Source organism: Sebastes fasciatus, chromosome 10 (assembly GCF_043250625.1).
Source record: "Sebastes fasciatus isolate fSebFas1 chromosome 10, fSebFas1.pri, whole genome shotgun sequence".
Taxonomy (NCBI): Eukaryota; Metazoa; Chordata; class Actinopteri; order Perciformes; family Sebastidae; genus Sebastes; species Sebastes fasciatus.
The window spans coordinates 8521218-8543327 of record NC_133804.1 but is presented as its reverse complement, the minus strand read 5'-3'; the positions used below and the strand labels follow the sequence as shown (position 1 = coordinate 8543327).

Genomic DNA, 22110 nt, shown 5'->3' with positions numbered 1-22110 from the left:
TTCACTCAGAACCACCACGAAGTACCTACTGTAGAAACATAATAGTTCAAAGAATGAAAGAACTCACTGTGATGCTTTACAAACCACCCACTCCTCCCATGACTTTCAAACTAAAGTCTGGAGGCGATAACCCCAAGGTCAATATCCTGCACCAGCAACAAACTCTTTTATGATCATCAAACGTAACTCATTCTTTACGTTCTCCTGAATCATGATACTCATTATTCACATTTCCACCACAGAACCGACTCCCTCAGATAGTCTTAAAGGTCACCTATTATGCAAAATGCACTTTTCCATGTCTTTTAAACATCAATATCTGTCCCCAGTGTGTCTACAGGCCACCATAGTATCATAAAAGACCATCCTCTCTCTTTTTCTCCTCCTCCGTTTGTCCGGAAATGGGTGCAGAAAAAAAATTCGCTTTTTTCCTAGTCTTCTGACGTCATTAGGCAGAAATGCAAGCCATATAAGGGTTTCCTGGTCGAACCAGAGAGAACCTTCAGTAGCTGACCCCGCCCCACAGCGCGTCACTGTCTCTCCTCCTCAACCTAACTTGAGCAAAGTCTGCAAGAACCAGCAGAACAGGCTTCATGTACTCCCATCATCTAAATATAACATGTTCTTTCACAAAGGCTTTATGTAATTACACTGTTTAAACAGATGATATTTATATATTATATATATTTGATGTCATGCATGTAGCAGAGTACAGGTAGTAAATAGTGACTTGTAAGCAACACAACACATTTCTGTTTCACAGTCAAACTTTATTTGAGTAGACAGATGACAATATTAATTATTCACAGCATTTGTAATCATCTCACCTGTTAGTTAGTTATGTTAACATGGTACAGGAGAAAGTCTTTCAGCTCTGGTAAACTATGGTAAGCTAAGCTCCGGTGGTCTGTAGTCATGGTAACACAGAGACAGCTACTACTGTAAATAATATACCATTACTCTGATCTTCCATACATTTATCTTTTAGCAGAAATAATGAACTGACTACTGTTTCACATCTTCTATTTTCCACCCTGATGGTCGCTGTGTTTACACACCGTGTCATAGCGGTAGCATGTAGCTAACCCGTTAGCATGTAGCTACATGCTAACGGGTTAGCTCTGTATCTCCCATCTGCTTTCAGCTATCTGCTCTCCTCTGGGATGATTCTGTCGGTCATTTCTCACAGATGGATCTGTAAAGACAGACGTAAAACAGAGTGTATGTTTACGGTTTACAGAGTTGATGCATGAGGTAAACACTGAGTTAACTAACAGAGCTATAAATAGCATTATTTACCTGAGAGAAACCGTCAGGAAAACCTGGAATCTGGACCGCAGATGTTCATCATGTGTCGCCGATTTCTGATCAGATTCCTCCGGTAACGTGCGCTGGGTGAAGTTTCTGGTTTATAAACTTTAAAGTGGTTTATAAGCTCTATTCTAGCTGCCTCTCCCTCCACTCCTCTCTCCAGAGCTTCTCCGGGAGGGAGGGGGAGGGTGACGCTGTTGTTGTTGAGGAAGTTTGCTCTGATTGGTCAGCGTTTTCTGTCAATCAGAGTGGGAGGAGACAGGCTGTGAATCAGTGGTTTTCAGACAGAGGCTGAATTAGTCTCTGAGGCAGGCAGACTCAGGCTGCAGTATGAGAAGAATAAAGGTTTTTTTGAACATTGCAGCATGTAAACATGTTCTAGTGCAACATTAAAATACATCTATGAACCTGGAAATGAGCATAATATGTGACCTTTAAAGGTTCATACCTGTGGTTTTGCATGTTGTAGCCTTCGGCCCAGATCACACTGAGAGGCTTGGCTAAAAACGCATCGCCCGCAAAACCATTTTTTTTCTATGGTACAGCGCGCCTGGCGTGCGCTCTTTTCTTGCACTGAATACTGTAGCTGTTAAACTGCTTCTTAAAAAAAAGTCAGAGTGATATAGGTAATTTCATACCTCTATAACGATACATATCACGATATAGCATGTTTTCTGGTTATAATTAAATAAATAATCTATATGAAATAACCACATGGTAAAGGCTTTTTTTGTATACTCCTGTGTGAATTAAATACTTGACTAATGAAAAGTACTGAGTATTTCTCATTTTAAGAACTTAAATGCAAAATGAACAGTTTTAGATGAAATTATAGAGAAAAATAAAATAAATATGGTCCTAGCTTATATCGCAATATAAAAGATATAGAAAAATATATACAAAAGACATTTTAAAAAGTTTTGAAAATAGTATCGTCATGTTGCCCAGCCCTATTCTAGCGTTTTTTAGACGCGCATAAAAGTTAAAATATTCTCAACTTTTCAAAGCCAGGCTCTGAGCTCGTCAATGTCAAACTTGGCCCAGGCAGCCAATCAAACCAAGCAAGAGGCGGGCTTTACGAACCACTTCCTTCATCTCGTTTTGATGCCGCTAGATGTGGCTAACTTACTAGCTAGCTAGCTGATAGACTGTGAGAGAGGGAAGGGGGAATTCATATCTCATGTTGTGATAATTTCACTACTGTGAGAGAGAGAGAGAGACAGAGAGAGACAGACAGAGAGAGAGAGAGAGAGAGAGAGAGAGAGAGAGAGAGAGCACATTTTCCCGTTAATCACATTTGATCGCCTGGTTGCAAGCACACAGCCCTGCTCCAAAGGCACACTGCTGTTTTGCCCGATGCACTTTGCCAAGGCGTTTTTGAAGTGGCCGCATCTGTAGCGACGCATCTCTGTGTCATCGGGGCCATAGACCGTCTATAAAAAGTGAACGTAGTCACCGTGACGTCACCCATTGGTTTGTGCACTACTGTCTTGAAGTGTCTAGTTCTGCATTTTGGCCGTCGCCATCTTTTTTTTTTGCAACCAGAAGTGACACTAGAAGGTGGAGCTAAGTACAACGAATGCTGAATAAGACATTTTTAGGCAACAAAAATGTTAAGATTAACATTCATGAACTGAAAGCACACTGTGAAGGGGTTAAAGTTCTAAGACGAAAACGCGGACAACACCCAGTGGTAGCGACCTGTCAATCACAAGGTAGCCATGAACTAAAGCATCCCCTGCTTTATGGTCTATTTGACTCTAAATGAGACCATAATTTACTAAATGAACATCATGATGTATTGAAGAAGACTTGAAACTAGTGATTGAGACCATAAACTCATGTTTACAATGTTTACTGAGGTAATACATCAAGTGAGAAGTAGGGTCATTTTATCATAGACTTCTATACAATCAGACTTCTTTTTGCAACCAGAGGAGTCGCCCCCTGCTGGCTGTTAGAAATAATGCAGGTTTAAAGCACTTCCGCATTGGCTTCACTTTTCAGACACGAAAGTTTCCGCCTGGTTGTAGCCTGTTTACTAGTGTTTATCAGTGACCATTTTCCAAAGCAGATTTCAAGTTTCTGTGAGAGGATTTTCATACACAAACTGACAAAACTGGCTGTATTCAAAGTAGAAAAAAACACATTCATCAATCTAAAAAAAGAAGTTAGTTACAGTAGTTAGTTGCAGTTACATTTGAAAGGTGGTTTACAGTAATTTTCTGCATACACCATTTAGACAAAATTGACTAAAAAATGCAAAAAACACTGGTCTCCCAGTAATTATAGCACGCCTACACATTTCTCACCATTATTATGATCACTGCTATCATCGTCCTGCAAGCACTGTATTTTAAAAGCTTTTCCCACCATGTTTTCTTCTAAGTAGTATTGCTAAAATTAGATCATTGCTGTCGCTCAGTGACAGAGAACTGTACATGCTTTCAGATCTTCTCATCATCTTCACCCACTCATTAACACTTTTTTTTTTACTTGAGTTAAATGGTGGCATTGTTCCAGGCTGTGTAAAATGCTGCAGCAAGGATTTTTATCATTAATGTTATTATGTTTTGGGTATCCTGAGCCTGGCTACCTATCAGTTTTAAATATGATTTCTTGATTTTTAGATTTTAAGGCTCATCAAGGCCTTACTCCTTGCTACTCTGTCTAACTCTACAGACTTTTGGTGACCTGGGTTTTACTACCATCCCCCCTATGAGGAGCCTGCCAAGTTAGATCAGCAGACTAGTATAATTCTTTACATTAGTGGTTGCCAAACTTATTGTCTTACAACCCTTAATAATGAAGCAGTGTCTACTATTGACCCCTTATCACAGGTTGCATGTGTCTATGAATTGTGAGCAGTATCCTAATTATTAGATTAGAGATATGGCTGCACAATGAATCGAATATTAATCGCGATCACGATTTTGGCTTCACACAATTAAATGATCGACTGCGATATTGACGTTAAAATGCTCCGCTCATAGAAAACTCTGCTGCATAAATCAAGCACTTCCTAAACTAACAGAGATGCACCGTCAGTCAGCAGCTGATTGAAGTCAGCCAGGTTTCAGCAGTCTCCTATTCATCTATCCAAGTTTTTGCCGGTCACACACACACACATGTGCAGCCGCCACATGATGGTTTTACGTTGGCACACAGCGGCACAGTCAGTAACATCACACACACACACACACACAGACGCATACAACACGTCGTCGGTGTAAAGGTTCTTCAGTGCGAGTGAAGAAGACATAAAGCTACAATTTGTAACAACTCTAAGTCCAAAATAAGCCGTGGAGGAACAACCTTAAAACATTTGGAACGACTAACTTAATCGGACACATGAATTATATTGTAATTCATTCCCATGATGCTGCTCAGAGTAATCACAGTGACCGTCTGCTGACAGCACGGAGCATGTTAGGGTACGTTCAAGCTCTACTCAGTTCAAATTTGTATTGGGCGATGGTAAATCATAACCCTATCATGATGCCTTCAAATGTAATCTTGCAAAATGTAGTACATAATTAGAACTACTAATGCCAAGACCTTTTTTTAATCAAAGCAAATATTTTGTATACTGTACATAATCAACTTTTAAGACCCATCTCAAACAATGGCTTGAAGCCTCAGTAGGCAGAATGTTTTTGGCAAAAATTCCATAATAACCTTTCAGCATATTGTAATTCAAGTGTTCTGGGAGAAAACTAGACTTCAGCACCTATTGGCTGTGCTCCGGCTGGTGAGGTGGGCAGTGCTTGGTATTTCCTCAGCAGATCTCGACATGGCTGCCGGGTCACAAACTTTCTCATTTTACAGCTAAACAGTACAAGCTGTTTCTGAAAAAATTGAGGTGAAAAATAGGCATTACAGTAACAGAATATTGATTCATATTTGATCAGCGCTGCTTAGTTTGACCGTTTGATCAGAATTCACGAGTGATTGACTCTTGGCTCTCATATACCCCTTTCACACCGAGGACTCAACCAGGGTTGAACCAGGGTAGGTTGTATGTATGAAAGGGTCAACCAGCGTTGATCGACTCGCCTTTGTGACCAGGCCGAGAGTTGGGTCAGACCAGGGTTGGACCAGGGTCGATTTCGATGTGAATTGCGCGCACCAGGATCGCTAACAAACGGCGCGGGACAAACCTATTTGGTTTCAAATTAGGGCGCACAGTCCTTGACGTAACTGTCACAGGTCGCCATGGCTCATAAACAAACTGTGGGACGGCAGCAGGAATGTTGTCAGACACACCGGAGGAGAACGTCGGACGAGAACAACACGGATGTGTGGCGAAACATCAAGGTGCGGGAGCTCCTGACCGTCCGCGGTGAGGAAGAAAAAAAGCGATAGATGACGGGACGGTGAGGGACAACGTAGTGTAAGGTTAAACTAACATAACAAGGCTGCTGAATGAGAGAGACATCTGCCGTTACGTTAGACGGAATCACACCGTCTGAATAATAAGCCGACCTCACGGTACCGCCAGCTGTGCTTGCATCTGTTTTTGAAGCGTGTTTACACATCTTCTATTTGTAACGTTACCTTTTTTTTTTTTTACTTTTTATCTTTATCTCAATTAACCTGCTAAAAGATTCATCTGTTGCCTGTTCTCTCTGTTGTAAAGTAACAAACCAAGTCCCGATTCGTTACATTATCAAGTAATTAGTATTAATTTTATTGTTTGGACAAACTGTTACATTATCCAACAGTTGCCACATGCCCAGCTGAAAAACTTTAGTAGGTCTACTACCGTGTATGTAGTAAATCTTTGCTGGGATGGTGGAGTGAGTGTAATATACATTTCAGTCTTCAGAAATGTCTAATCATTTAGTAAATGTTGCCTGTATTATCATATTAGATAACACAATGTAGTCTAATATATGATAAGTGGGTGATGTAGATAGACAGAGGAAAAAAGATTCATGTTGATGAATAGATCCTGTAAATCTGTGTGTTGTCTGTATGTTTTTGCATACATTACAGCTCCATACATACAACATAGTTAAACATTCTATAAAGCTAAAAATGCTGTGTGTACTATATTTACACTGTATCCCAAAAAACATGCATCATTCTGTGACATTTTATGTCAAAATTAATGATGTCACTATCACCCCTCTCTCTGTAATCCTCCAGAGGTCTGACTGGTTGTTTTCCTCCGGTCTGTGAAATCTGGCAGATGCCATTAGGAGCGTCGGAGGACACCGGAGGACACAGAGGAACATGATTTTTTTTCAGATTACCTGTCTCATGCACTACTGTCAGGATATAGTGACCGTTTTATAAAAATAACTTTTTTTTTAATCCTATTTGCTCCAATTCTACCCACTGCTGCTTTAAGGAAAACCAGAACTGTGATCACTTTTATCCTGACATAATGCACAATGTTTCGGTTGTTTCTACTTGAGTATTGTATATTTGTATCTGTATATTGTCACTTGTAATGTTTCTGTTTTTGTTACCTGTCCAGGGACTACAAATGTAAATCAGGTTTCTAGCTAACTCTGGCATGTTTACATCTTGTATTTTATACTGATGTTCATTGACATGCTCTGTCCCTATCAAATAAACAAATAATAATATAGTCAGGCATCTGCCTCTGCTGTGTCAACTGACAGTTAACCAACCACAACCACAGCAATCACATCTCACTGCACTGCTGATCTGGCGGCCTATTTAAAGACCCTCACATTCACTCTGTATGCTGACGTGTGCTCGCTGCTGTTACTGCTGTGCTCCACACCACCCAGCCTCCACCTGCTTTGGTTCTGCTCTGTTTGTGTGCACCCCGTAGGGCATTTATTTCTAAGTTAATAACCATTGGGGGATTATTTGCAATGGTCCCTGCATGTTATTTATCACTGTGCTGGGTATTTCATTCTGCTACGATGTATTGCCACAGCAGGGAGCCTCACTGAGAGGAGCACCATGTTGCAGTCTCCATTTGTTATTTGCTATGTGACGTGATAGTTACTGACAGAATTAAGCTTAAAACACGGAAAATGAACGGTACAACAAATTTCTTCCGCCAAAGCAATAAAAATATCACACATTAGACATCTGTCTTATTTGAAATGCTGCAGAGTCACCTCAAAGCATCGTAACACATATCTTTGATCCAGACTTGTTTTCCAATCACTTCAGTAATTATCATTTCCTTTTATTTACTTGTACACAGAAAACAGAAACATCTCTGCAATCTGGCCTTATTCTCTCTCTAGTGACTCCCTGTGAATGCATGTACTTATTACAAACTAGGGCTGTCAATCGATTCAAATATTTAATCGTCCAGAATTAATCACCATTAATCGCAAATTAATAGCACATTTTTATCTGTTCAAAATGTACCTTAAAGGGACATTTGTCAAGTATTTAATACTCTCATCAACATTGGAGTGGGCAAATATGCTGCTTTATGCAAATGTATGTATATATTTATTATTGGAAATCAATTAACAACAAAAAACAATGACAAATATTGTCCAGAAACCCTCACAGGTACTGCATTTATCATAAAAACAATATGCTCAAATCATAACCTGGCAAACTCAAGCCCAACAGGCAACAACAGCTGTCAGTGTGTCAGTGTGCTGACTTGACTATGACTTGCCCCAAACTGTGATTATCATAAAGTGGGCATGTCTTTAAAGGGGAGACTCGTGGGTACCCATAGAACTCATTTAAACATTCACATATCTGGAGGTCAGAGGTCAAGGGACCCCATTGAAAATGGCCATGACAGTTTTTCCTCGCCAGAATTTTGCGCAAGCGTTATATAGCCTTTTTTCCCAACAAGCTAGTATGAGATGGTTGGTAAACCCTGTTACAAGCCCGCTACAACTTAAAAATCGCAAGGTGCGTGAATGCGTTAAAACTAATTTGCGTTAATGCGTTATTATCGCGTTAACTTTGACAGCCCCAATACAAACTGTTATTTCCAACTTACAATGTATTAACCAGCCTTCATCTGTGATCTGCTTACTGCCATCATATAATCTCCAGTCACTGGGTGTCACTCACAACATATAAAAGAAAACAGCTGCCAACCTTCTCTCATCCCTCGGGAAGAAGCCTTAAGTCCAGACTCAATGCCCATTTATTTACCACAACGCATATCCAGTTTTTGATCTCATCTTTCAAGCTATTTCTCCTCACTGTCTACAGTCTACTCCCTGGACAGCGGTGGTGTCCCTCACATCTTCACACACACACACACACACACACACACACACACACACACACACACACACAGACACACATACAGACTTGTGTATGCACACTCAAGTTCTGGCCCCGTTTCTTGGCATCACTGTTATTGTGTTTGCATGAAATGTGTTAGTTTCTATTTTCAGCCCTCATTATCTCTTTCTTTTATACTATAGCCTATTTTTCCATGTAATTGTGTTCTTTGTTTTCTGTATTCACTTTGTGAACAATGTGCTTGTTGAAAGTGTTTTATAAATATAATTAAACATGACAAGTGATTGTCTTGGATTCTATTTCTGTACAGGTCCCTGACAGAGCCTCAAGACAACACGCACGAGGATTTTGGTTACTGCTACATTTCTCCGTGCACTTAAAACTAGCCGAGACATCTCTTTTTACGCAATTTCTAAGAATTACTGTGACAAATACACTTGAAAGAGGAAGAGTTGACTGTTTAACAAACCCCTTCCCCTTAGTCACTGTTGCTATGCACATACAGTATGCATTTAACAATAATAACAAGGACAGATTTATTTTATCAGTTGCAGCTGGTTGGCTAATTAAACTAGCGTTTGCTCCGCGAATTGGTTGCTGACTTTTTAACGTTTCCAGCTGACTCGTTTTAGAACTATAACTTTGTCAAAAGGCCTTAAATATGCTCTTGTTGGCTACATACAAGACATGATTGATGGTAAAAGATTGAGGCTAAATCCCTGGCAAAAGCTCAGAATCCTCACCAGTTGATGATCCATATAAAAAACATCGAAATAAAGAAAGTACATTATTCTTCTATTGCAGTGTAGAGCTAATTAGTCGTAGTATTATAATTATAAGGAAAATTATAAGATCAGACTATTTTCTTTTTCTAACATAACCCTGTTCAGCTGCTCAGCTTACATAGGCCCTACTTGCGAAACAGAAGCTAGATTTATGCGCTACTGTTCATATTTTGCATGTTTACTTTAAATGTAACGAGAGAAAGGTTTCTTAGCAATTTCCTTCGCGAACGTAACCCTTCTCAGATAACAAGTTTGGCTGGGATCGCTGGAGTCAGTGGAGGCTGGTCCATAGAGGCAGAGGAGGTTGCTCCTCCTCAATTTATTGAGAGGCAAGAGGGAGATCAAAATATTAAAAAAAGAGTAATTAGCTGAAATAAGTCATTACCAAATGTCAGTATCAATTATAAAATATTTTTCTCTCTTCTTTGGAAAAATTCCATAATTTAATAAATTCTAATTAAAATGCCTCAACAGCGACACCTGCAGGGCAGAGGGGAAAGGGCAGCCTGTGTGTGTGAAGTGGTTGTGGGCATCGTGGGAGGTAGAGGAGGGCGAGCAGCCTCTGTCCTCCCTCCCATATTTAAAGGCGTTATAACTTTGTATCCCCTGCATTTTTCTTAAAGTCCGTGTTTTAAAACTCTAGACTTCAGCAGAGTTAATTATCCTGTCCACTAATGAGCTTGTCACTGTTGGATTCACTTGCTAATGTCTCCTGCAGGTCCATTTGAGTGAAATGCCACATTTTCAATGCACATCGAGTTATTCACTTTCTGGGCCCAGAACATAGATTTTCTTTGTCATTTCACGCATCGCTGCACTTTTGTGAGACATTCTTGTGTCTTTGGGCGCCAACGTAAGACACTTAAATCACTGAGGAACACAGCAGCTTTCCTTTTTCTCCAGGAGCTCCTCTGTTAGTGCCTCTGACAGCTACAACAGACAGATGCGCTCCCTTATGTCTAATTCTGCATCAGCATCTGCCATCTATTTTTTATTTTTTATTATCCATTTAAAATCCATCCAAAGAAACTGCACTGCATTTGAATGCCTGCCCATCTTTGCTCTCCAAAGATAGGGGGTTTATAAAGTGGAAAGTCTTGTCGCAGCAGCAGCAGCTCACCTGTCGTGCTGCTTTTTTGGGTCTCCGGGCCATGCTAAATGCAGATTAACAAAATACACAACAAAGTAGGGAATTCAAGATGCACGACTGCCAAATCCCTGTTTTGTCGAATCTTTGTCAAGCCAGAACAAATGTTACTCTGCATTTCAAGCCAAATAAAGTGAGTAACAAAAAGACAAAACTTAGCAAGCGTTTCACAGCAAGCTACGGCCGCCTCCTACAACATGTAGGAGGTGGACGAGTTCAACATCCACCCAAACGAGCACAAAATCCTCACAGTTTGATTTTCACACTCAAACAGTTTGGACCTGAGATAATAAAGATGTTTAGGTTCCTGATTCCACAAAATTCAATCGATTGCAATGTTTTATCACGATTAATCGCGTGATTGTCCATAGTTAATTAAGATTAATCACAAATTAATCGCACATTTTTATCTGTTCAAAATGTTCCTTAAAAGGGAGATTTGTCAGGTATATAATACTCTACCAACATGGGAGTGGACAAACTATGCTTGCTTTATGCTAATGTATGTATATATTTATTATTGGAAATCAATAAACAATGCAAAACAATGACAAATATTGTCCAGAAACCCTCACAGGTACTGCATTTAGTATAAAAAATATGCTCAAATCATAACAGGGTAAACTCAAGACCAACAGGCAACAACAGCTGTCAACTGTTGACTATGACTTGCCCCAAACTGCATGTGATTATCATAAAGTGGGCATGTCTGTAAAGGGGAGACTCGTGGGTACCCATAGAACCCATTTTCATTCACATATCTTGAGGTCAGAGGTCAAGCAAACCCTTTGAAAATGGCCATGCCAGTTTTTCCTCGCCAAAATGTAGTGTAACTTTGTAGCGTTATTTAACCTCCTTCATGACAAGCTAGTATGACATGGTTGGTACCAATGGATTCCTTAGGTTTTTGTAGTTTCACATGATGCCAGACAGTTGCGTTAATGCGTTAAAAACATTAGAGGCGTTAAATCGAATTTGTGTTATTGCATTATTATCGTGTTAACTTTGACAGCCTTAATTATATAGTTCCAATGGTTTGGGGTTTATTTTAAATGTTGCAAGCTCAACTGACATTGTGATATAATCAGTGTAAAATCCCAATAAACAGATTTGGAGAAAACAAAATCCACATTTTTCTTCATGCCAGCTGGCAACTATCTAGCAAAACCTGGACTAGTACTAACTTCTTAAGTACTTGAAAATACCAAATCCAGGGTTTCTTTGCTATTTCTGACATTTTGTAAGCTGGAGGAACATTTACTGCAGAGGACGGAGGTCAGTGGGAGGTGGATTAATTCTCTTTAGACATCTAGTAACTAACTAGATCTCCACAAAAGCTTACCTGTACTCGACTTGATGGTTTCTTGTCCGACCGTTTGTCCGAGCAGGTCGTACTGGTTCAAGCGGGAGCTCTCTCCTTCCACCACCACAGAGTCGGAGGCATTCCGAGTCCAAGCATAAGTCACTTCTGAGGTTGTGTAGGCATCTAAAAAAAAAAGAGAGAGAAGAGGATAAACCCATAGGGCATAAATCTGGGGCAGCCGCAGCTATTGATGATTTTTCGAGAAATTATTTCAGTGACCCAAATGAAAAGCCCCCACTACATTGTGTTTGAAGCTGGGTTTCTTAGAGAAAAAAAAGAGAGAATACTGTAGAGAGAGAAAAAATCTCTCAGTGGCTGAAGATGGAATTCATAAAAACGCCAGCAAGCAATTGATGCACAGTGACATTTGCCCTTTTCAATCAGTCACGGCATACACTGAATATGAAATTTGAAAGCTTGTCTGCTAGCCTATGAATGTCTGATGAAACAGAAAAACTGATTTATTTCCCTCAATATACCATTATTAAAATATTCTGCCAATCATGTCATGCTACAGATTTTTGTTTTGTTACAACAAATGAGCTTCATGTGAAATACTGTAGGTCAACACATAAATGCATTGAAACTAAATGGGACATTGAATTAATATGAGAAGTCAAGGCAATTCAGACATGACCCACCATGTACTGATGCTTTGATTTTTCCCTTATTTTTAAATCAATATCTTAAAAGCAGCTTAAAGCAAAAATCTTCATCCAAATGTAAAGAAGCCATGGCAATAAAATAGTGATTAAAACCAATTTAAATTCACAAAATAAAATATTTGGATGAGTCCTTTTCCCCATATTTCCCGGTAACACTTCCACTCAGTCATTTCTCTGTCAGTTATTCTATATTAATCTGTTTAATTGCTGCATATTTTGTTGAAATTTGAAAGGCTACTGCCAGAAAAGTGAGCCATGCATTCCAGCTTCACTCTGTCCTTAGGCTGCTCTCTTGCCAAAGAACCAGTGAGGAAAACAAGAAGAAACAAAAAAGAAAATAGCATTTACTTAAAGGTCCCTCAGGCACTATCATCATCAGAGTTACTCACAGCTGCCAAATTTTAGTGGACAGGAATGAAAGTCCATGGGGAAATCCTCCAGATGCATTGGGCACTCTGCATGCACAGTTAACCTGCATCCAATTCACAGAAAAATTAAGGAGACTTTGCAAATGCATGAAAAGTAAACAGCACAGATTAGGCACGGTCTCAAAAAAAAATGTAAAAAGCAAGAAAAAAAACCCTCACAAGCCTCATGCACTATTCAAGACACTTCCCATCTGTAAGGCCTTAAAACAAAAATAATTCATCTGAACTGTGATCAGCAGAGCAAAGTGAACAAGGTGCTGCAGAGACCAGCAGAAATCAAATGTGTGTCTAGGTGAGACTGTAGGTTAGCTCTTTGATAAGAAACTGCATTGTATGTACTATTATACAACATTATTCAACCACTGTGAAAACAACTTGCAAATTGTTTATCATCCAAATTGATTTTCTTTAAAGGCATTTTGACAAAAAGATGCTAAGTTGCATAAAATAGGATGCATGAAGAATATCGTCGAACATTGATTCTGTGTCGCTTTTGGACGTACTGCTATAAAGCTATCACATGCTTTAGCAAGGTAGGCAGGTCAGTCCAAGTTAGAAAGAGTTAGATGAGACGATCGATACCACTTTCATGTCTGTACCATGTAGACTGTAAAGATGGACGACATGACAGCTCCCCAAAAGTGAAGCCAAAACAGCTCGATCGCCCCCTGGTGGCTGGCTGCAGTAAAGCTCATAAATCCATGTTAGTGGATGGTTTCTGTCATTTTAGGTAGTTCTTATCACGATGATGTATGTTCAAGTGTTAACTTGGTTTTAATGAGTTATTTAATGCTATAAAAAGGGGGTGGGGCGTCATGATTGACAGCTGGATTGACAGCTCCTCTGAGGGAAGTAGTCGCAGCCGGAGGTTTGGGAATTGTACGAGAGAGGAGATGTAACTTTAACTTTCCATAACCGTCACCAGTCAATTTGATCATACATGTATTTATAGAGATATTATGGTTAGTTGTTGTGTCTATTAAGCTAATGGGCTGCTAGCAGCAGCTTCATATTTAGCATACAGACATGAGGATGGTGTCAATCGTCTTTGTCTAACTCTCAGTAAGAAAGCAAATAATCATTTTACCTACGATTTCAAACTATTCTTTTCAATCCACCTCATCACATCATACACAAACACAACTTTGTGACGGTCTTCAGACATGCTCCTGGGACTTGAATTACCTCATGGTGTACAGCAACGTCCCATCATCTTTGATCCTCAGCAGCTTATTAGGCATGGTCATGTTATGAGCCACGGACTTTTTCCCATTATGGAAGAAGGTGTCCGGAGTCCAGATTTTACTCGCCATCAGGTTGTTGAGGGGCAGAATATTCATTGGTCCATGAAATTTCAACCTCTCATCCTTCCAGCTTTGCCGGAAGAAAACGTCTATAGTGTACTCCTGTGGGGCAGAGAGGGTTAAATGAATAAATAATCAAACTGTACTATTACTCTATTTTTATGCTTCAACTTTTCCACTTTATGAAAATGAGTCCAATTTCTACAGAAAAACACTTTCTGCTGCCCTGTTCTATCGGAGCCTCCGAGCAGCAGCTCTTCACGACTGACTTCCTCTGCCACTTTAAAACCTGTGCACTGAATGGCTTTCTCTATTTGTCAAAGCTCCATCAAGGTGAGGCCTGCGTCTCTGCGTGTTCCTCTCAGCTCTCTGAGTCGGTGCTTTCCTAAGCCGGCTCTGAGGCCAAGACAGCCCCTTGACCTACAATCCTCTGTTGTCAAAAGAAACCACGCACGAGAAAGGATTTAGGGCAGAAAGCGCTGCTCTGTGAAATGTGTGTACGTGTGAGAGCAAGTGTGTGTGTTTGTGTGATTCACACACAGCGAGTGAGAGGGAGATAAATTCCTCCAGAGTGTTTTTTTTCCCGTCACAGTTGAAAGGCCTCTGACATTTAGATCGTGGGACACTGAAACCAAAACTCAAGACTGTCTTTTAGGGCAGTGCTTCCCAAACTATTTTCCTCCAAGGCCCCCCTGCTTGTATCTAAGGAAAGCTGAGCCCCCCACCGTAATCCATAATTTACAATTTGAATAAGGTGTTTCAGTGTATAAAATGAGTTAGTCTTTTTTTTCTTAAATTAACTTTCTCTAATGAATATAACTTGTCAGATAAACGCCAACAAATATGGATTGAAACAAAATATTTTGTGAGATAAAAACATGTTGTGAAATGGAAATGATTACATCCATCTTTTTCAAATAAACCTGGACTTTATAACGCTCTGGAGTTATTGAAAATGTTTGGATCACACAAGTCTGAAACACAGCCACTGCTGGAATCTAATTCTACATATAGTATAATACTAATAATATTATTGTAGCCTGATTTTTATCTGCAACTGTGCAGAAATACCGTGTTTGAACGGAATGTGGCCTACGAAGTACTAAAAAACAAACAAACTTTTAAAGTTGTTTTTTATACAGACTTTTGTATAAATTATCCAGTAAACGTGTTTTTATGATTTTAGTTATACATGTGCAAATCTAATTTTGACAACATCAGAGCAGACAAGTCCTGGCGTACCCCCCGGTGATCTTTGGCACCTCTGGGCCCGGACCCCAGGTTGGGAACCACTGTTTTAGGGCGTAGCAGCAGTTAATTACTGTAAAGGTTTATTATAATTTGGGTCTTGTTTTCATAGTTTTGGCCATCTTCTGTATCGGGTATGATAACTATTTTAGCCACTAAAGCACTTGAGATCTGGGAACACGGCAACATTGCTCCAACAAATATATCAAGGCAGGAAATATGAGCAGTAAGGTGATCAGACATTTTGTAAACAGGCCAACTGTAAAGCTAATTCATCTTAAACATTTAATTTGAAGTGAAAATTAATGCACCTAAAATATCACTAATAATCTCCCATTGCACAAGTAAACACAGTATGGTCCAGTACAGTAGGTCACAGTTGAAGCAGGAAGTTGGTTTTAAACTGTAATAGATGTTTAAAACAGAAACAGATATAATATGACCATTTTGCCTTTGTTTTCCCTTCCAGATAATTCAGACTCACCTGAGGGTCAGTTTAAAGGATACATTTGGTGATAATTCATATTTTTATGACTGTCAACAAATCCCATGAAAAGACCAAAACCAACAATTAATCTATCCTACTAAGAAGTCTTGTCTGTAGCTAAGCCTGATGTTGCTTATTATTCTGTGCCATAAAGCTCAACGGTGAAGTTACGGAAGTGAAAATCCCATTCATATTCTGAATTGCAGATTTAGCCATAATGTCGTAACCATCCAAGGTAGACTCACCACGAGCTATGGGATTGTGAAACGATGGTATATACTCCTGTAGAAGCCACAAGTCCATATGATATCAACCTTATTTTAAGAAAAACATATTTTATTTGCAATGTCATGGAGAAGTACTACACTACCCACAATCCTAAATCCAACAGCGGCATCTCTGATTAGTGTAGCTTGCTGTTACCATGGAAATGTGTGCTGCAACCGCAAAACAGCTAGTGGGGGTACGTGCTCAAACGCGCTCGTACGTGCTGGTCCGTGATCTGCTCCCGGATTTCAAACCGGGCCAACATGGTGGCTTGTTTGGAAACTTTCTCTTATATGACAAAAATAGTTCACTAAAATGTGTTTCTGAAAGTATTTGAGAAATTAGGCATGCAGCTGCTGAATCTGTCTTTATTTTAGATCGACAACAGTTCGTTTTTCGTGAGTTTCCAGAAGCGGTGAGTCGCCATTCACAATGGATTATGGGATGAGTAGTTCTTTCACTTTTAAAATATTATCTTGAACCATTGCCTTTTTTTCCCATTATCCAATGTGTTTTTTGCTCCGAATCATATGATTTATGGTCTTGATTCATCTCGTAGCTGGTTGGCTTGGTTCCATGATTAAGGCTCGTTATTTAAGGATTTTCTGAAACGTCAATAGAGTGAATGAATGGGAAACCAGAGCCGTTGGAGCTCACTGTTGAGCACTATAGACCTCTAATTTTGTCCAGAAATGGCTAAAAACATGTGATTTAGCCACGCTATTGCACTGTTCCTTCATTATGGTGAACATGGGCACTGTTGTTTAGTTTGAGTCAATCTCACATACAACATCGTCCTGCCATAAATACTCACTGGCCAAATGTGTTTTACTCCGTCACTGAAAATAGTCCCTCAGCAAATGCACTACTACGCTACCTCCTGTTTCCTCCTTGTTTAAAGATTCATGTCTTCAGTATTAACAAATGGGCTTTTAGGACTGAGTGCCACAGGCAGGGTGGGGAGGTTGCAAAATATTGAGAGACACATAAAACACAGAGCATCTCCAGACTTACTGTAGCCTATAAAACTGATCGCCAAAAGTTGTAGTAAAGGGAATTATCCTTTAAGGCATGGTGTAACTACACAGACCCCAGCTAGTATGTTCCACTGTATAACACTGCAGCCAAAGACAATAAAGCGTTTTTGCCACAAATTTTAAAGAGACCTCTTTGTTTGGCCAATGCTCTTTTGAAGCTAAACGCAGTATGTTTCATTCTGTTTCTTCTTCTACCAATTATATTTCTTTCATTTTCCAGCTTTGGCTGTCAGTAGACATCCTATAAATCCTATAAGGTAGGCCACCTCAGCAATCAGCTGAGTGGCTCTACAGCATCTGAATAAATCAATCAGGTCAGAGGAGAATATATTTCAGGCTTTGCGAGACTAGAACCTGCAATAAATCTCTATTGTTTTCAACCATAAGTGTTAATTTGACTTATGAATTAATAATAATATACTTTTTCAAACCTGAATATACAGTGAAATGATTATACCGCATGGACTTCTTAAATTCTGATATATTAGTGGCTTACTTCTCGGCTTGATGACCTTTGCTAGTGAAATTGAGGGAGATGATGTGTTCAGCCCTGTCATCTGTCCATCTGTTTGTTTGCAAGGTTTTTAAAAAAAGAGACATCAGGAATGATTTGCTGAATTTTAGTGGAGGGATCACCCTCGGGTGAATTAGTCGATCAGATGTGGGTGGTGAACTGGATCTGGGATTTCCTCCATGTGATAATTTCTATCTTTTAGTCTTATTATTCTGTGTCCGAGACCTGCTCCGCATAAGTGGTGTTTTTATGTTTAACTGAGTGCCTTCTAGTTTACATATCATTCAGAGGCCATTGCATTGAACTCCGACATCATAACTGCTAAATCAATAGATCAATCACTTGGAAAATGGGTCTTCAACAATAGAAGGGACGCTGATGATATGATGTGAGGGTGGGCGCATGTTTCAGAATGATAAACAGGAAAGCCCAGGATAAACAAAGGAGTGGCTTGAATAACAAGAGGACTTTCAATAATTTATAAGATGAAAATTGTCAGATGAATAGACATCGTGCTGTAGTGTCGTCCCACTTCAGTATTGTGGTGAGTGTGGGGAGAGGGAGATGACGCAATTATGAAAGGAGGGAAAGCCGTAATGATTCTAAAAATAAAGCATCTTTTCTTCCTTAAAATGTGAACAGGGAGTTCAAGGCCGTCCTCTGGAGTGGTGTTGTTCTCTGAGTGTTTATACAGCAGCAATAATTAAACACAATAATTTAAAAAAGTCCAATATCCACACTCACCATGTCTGTGTCTGAAACTGGTCCAAAGCTGGTGACGTAGATGTTTGTCTTCACCTCAGTTATCCTGTCTGGATAAGAGACAACAATAATCAGAGACATCAAAACACCAAAAAGGTAAAAAAAATACTGCAAAAAAAAAATAAAGTTAAAATGCATTGAAGTGGAGAATATATATATATTTTGACAATGACTTTAAAGTTACTAAGTTATAAGATTTTCATAAAATAAAACCTAATTTTTTTACACTATCTACTGTCATCATTTTTTTCTGCAACATCGATTTAATGTGTTAAACGTGAAGTAAATAGTAATTTTCATTGTTAGTGGCAGAGTCAGCCATTCACATCACCTACCTACGCACAACTGACTTTACTGTCCTTCAACCTTATTAGAGCTGTAATAAGTTACTATTAATGAACACCCAACATTTTCTATTGCTACTGCTTCACATTAAAAGCATTCAACTGGCAAAACATAGGGAGGCTTTTATTGTGAAGCAGTAACAAGAAAGACAATGTATGTATTTGTATTTGCCAAGACTAGCGCTGACACCAATCGCTCATCAAAAAATGGAGCCAACAAAACAAGACATGGTCATTTCAGATCAGTTAAATATTGCAGAAAGTAATGGAGCTGGAGACACGCTGCACACCTCCTCAGCCAGGAAACCAACGTTACTGTGCCCTGCTGTTGTGTGGAAAACTGTTCGCTACGCAGATCGTGGCACGATGTAAAATGGGCAATTATTGACTGACGTCTTTATCAAAACAACAGACATTAGTTTGGCTGAACAGAAACACCAGTTGATCTTCTGTTGTATTTCTGACAAAGTAGCTGCTCAATGAGTGTTTGCTGTAGTATTAAATCGCATTTGATGTTACCACTGGTGAATCAACTAGGACTGATCTCAAAGAGCATGGCTTAAAGCTGGAGTAGGCAGGTTGGAGCAAATGTGATTAAAAAAAAGTTATTTTTATAAAACGTCATGTCACTATATCCTGATTGTAGTGCATGAGACAGGTAATCTGAAAAAAGTCATGCACCACTGTGTCCTCCGGTGCTCCTAATGACATCTGCAAGATTTCACAGACCGAATGGAAACAACCAATCAGAGCCGATCTGGAGCAAACTCTGATCAAACGGTCAAACTAGGCAGTGCTGATCAAATATTAATTCATATTGTGTTACTGTAATGCCTATTTCTCACCTCAAATGTTTTCAGAAACATCTTGTAGTGTACTGTAAAATTAGAAAGTTTGTGACCCGGCCGCCATGATGAGATCAGTTGAGGAAATACCAAGCACCGCCCACCAGCCGGAGCAAACTTTCTCATTTTACAGCTAAACAGTACACTACAAGAAGTTTCTGAAAAAAATGTAAGCGAGAAATAGGCATTACAGTAACAGAATATTGATTCATATTTGATCAGCGCTGCCTAGTTTGACCGTTTGATCGGAGTTTGTGAGTGATTGACAGCTGCCTCCGTTGAATGAACAGCCAATAGGAACGCTCTCTCTCTGAAACGACCTGTGATTGGCCAAAGTCTCCCTTCACGGGCTAGATTTGTGGATGTGCAGAAGTCTAGTTTTCTCTCAGAACACTTGAATTACAATATACTGAAGGATTATTATGGAGTTTTTGCCCAATGATGCCAAAAACATTCTGCCTACTGAAGCTTTAAATATCAGACAGGAAGGAATGTCAACAGAATTTAGTGAGTAAACACATTATGTTCTGAATAGCTGTTTTTTTTCTTAAGGTTATACACCATCCAACGATGCATGAAGAATGACTAATAATTTGTTGCTGATACATCCATCGTATTTCTTTCAGTCAATCAGATGAGTTGTGTACAGACTCTGTTCACCTATACGTGACCTGTGTGAGCCAATTCATAGGCAACTCCTGTAAGATTAGATCTAGTGAGCCACAGCGTGATTTTAAGCGTATAAAATTTGTCCTAAATGTTCACACTGATGTGACAGATAGGAAGAGCAAAGCTCTCATATGCTTCCTATTCAAGTGATATTGTGCTGCGCGCATCAGCGCTGTTGCATCAGGTCCATTTGCTTTCTCTACACTCCGTCTCTTTCAATAATTACTGAAGCTCCATCTCTCATGCTCGGTCAATTCAAAAAGCTTTCACGTTTTACTCTACACTGTGTACTACATAGCAAACGGCATCTCACATGCAATCTAAAGAGATCATTACTCCTCCTAAGTAAAGTGCTCTCGTGCATGGCGAGGCGAGCCGCCATTCATGTCCCTCTAACAGGACGTATTATGAAAATGCTTTCTTATTCATAAGGTAATGTAAATCCAGACGAAGTAGCGGGTTGCCAGGTAATAGGTGCAATCCATTTAGCAGGGCATACGGTGGGGTGCATTTATTTATGTAAACCAGGCCTTTGTATGTGAATCAGGCTGATTTAAAATGATTAGGTTTTTACTGTGGCTCACTGAGGCCTCCATTACTTTGATTTATTTAAAGAGAAATGCTCTTTGTGGAGCCACACATGAAACACCATCTCAGTAAAAACCATGTTTGACACTAAAGGCAGTCATACTGCACCGCTTCTTCTTGTAAAAAGATACACTATGGTGCATTTTATCGTTGGGGTGCACCTTAATACAAAAAGCTTCTCAATGGCTGTGTCTGAGATCATTCTCTATTACAGTCCTTTATATCACGTGTTAGCTATTTTGTCACGCTGTCTCTGAATGTCATAATAAAGAGAATAAAACATAGATCCGCACTCCAAGTAGCTCCTGTTAGAAGGATTTTTATTGCTTTGACGTTTCAAGCACCAGGCTCATCTTCAGAACTCAGCGTCCTTCTATTGGGAGCTACTTGGTGTGCAGATCTATCTGTTTTATTTTGCTATATAATTCTTTGATCCATCGTCCATCCTATCGGACACTGGATGTGCGTGTCTATCTTACCATTTTTTATTGTCTGAATATCATACCTTGAATATTGGACTCAAATTACATCCCAGAGTGCAATGTAAAAAGTAGTATTAAACCTATAGTCACTAAAAGCTCACTAAATCATGCATTATGAAGATAGACAAAAAGGTACATTTAGACCACTACCAGATGAGAATAATGTTATAAGTGCCATTTGACACACTCTCTGGTCCTCTATATATAATTATGTGTACAGTATAGTGAGTAGTGACAGGCACAGCCAATGCTTAATGCCATGAAATGTAAATGAAAAGATTTTTTTTTAAATATTTCTCTTGATCACAGAAACATACTTTTATAAATAAAATATTTTTTTGCATGAGCATATTCAGACAATTGTATTGGCGAATAGGTAGTCTGTCTCTCTATTTATCCTGTGTTAGTATTTCTCTTGTCTAGGTCTTGAGTTTTGCTTTTGCACTTTCTATTACGTTTTTTTTCATATTGTATTGTGCTTTTTCACAAAATTATTGACCTATGTCATGATGAGAAGTTACGTTTTCTTTAGATATTTTGTGAGTTCCAGAGCATTGCTTCACTGTTTTGTATTGTTGATGTAAATCTTCTATATTTGTGCTGTTTTCTATTTTTTTTTGGCAAATTCATGCATTAATGCGTTAAAGAA

The 22110-nt window shown here is 39.3% G+C and overlaps 1 protein-coding gene across 2 annotated transcripts in view; it reads right to left on the bottom strand.

Moving 5' to 3' along the window:
* The window catches only part of gabra2b (gamma-aminobutyric acid type A receptor subunit alpha2b), a 49181-nt gene that overhangs the window by 14204 nt on the left and 12867 nt on the right, over positions 1 to 22110 (bottom strand). For both annotated transcript variants that reach the window (XM_074647907.1, XM_074647908.1), the window contains exons 4-7: positions 18516 to 18583; positions 14100 to 14320; positions 12876 to 12958; positions 11801 to 11944 (exon numbers count right to left, since the gene is read on the bottom strand). In XM_074647907.1, the coding sequence (XP_074504008.1) occupies positions 11801 to 11944; positions 12876 to 12958; positions 14100 to 14320; positions 18516 to 18583 (516 nt within the window). The remainder of the gene's footprint in view (positions 1 to 11800; positions 11945 to 12875; positions 12959 to 14099; positions 14321 to 18515; positions 18584 to 22110) is intronic.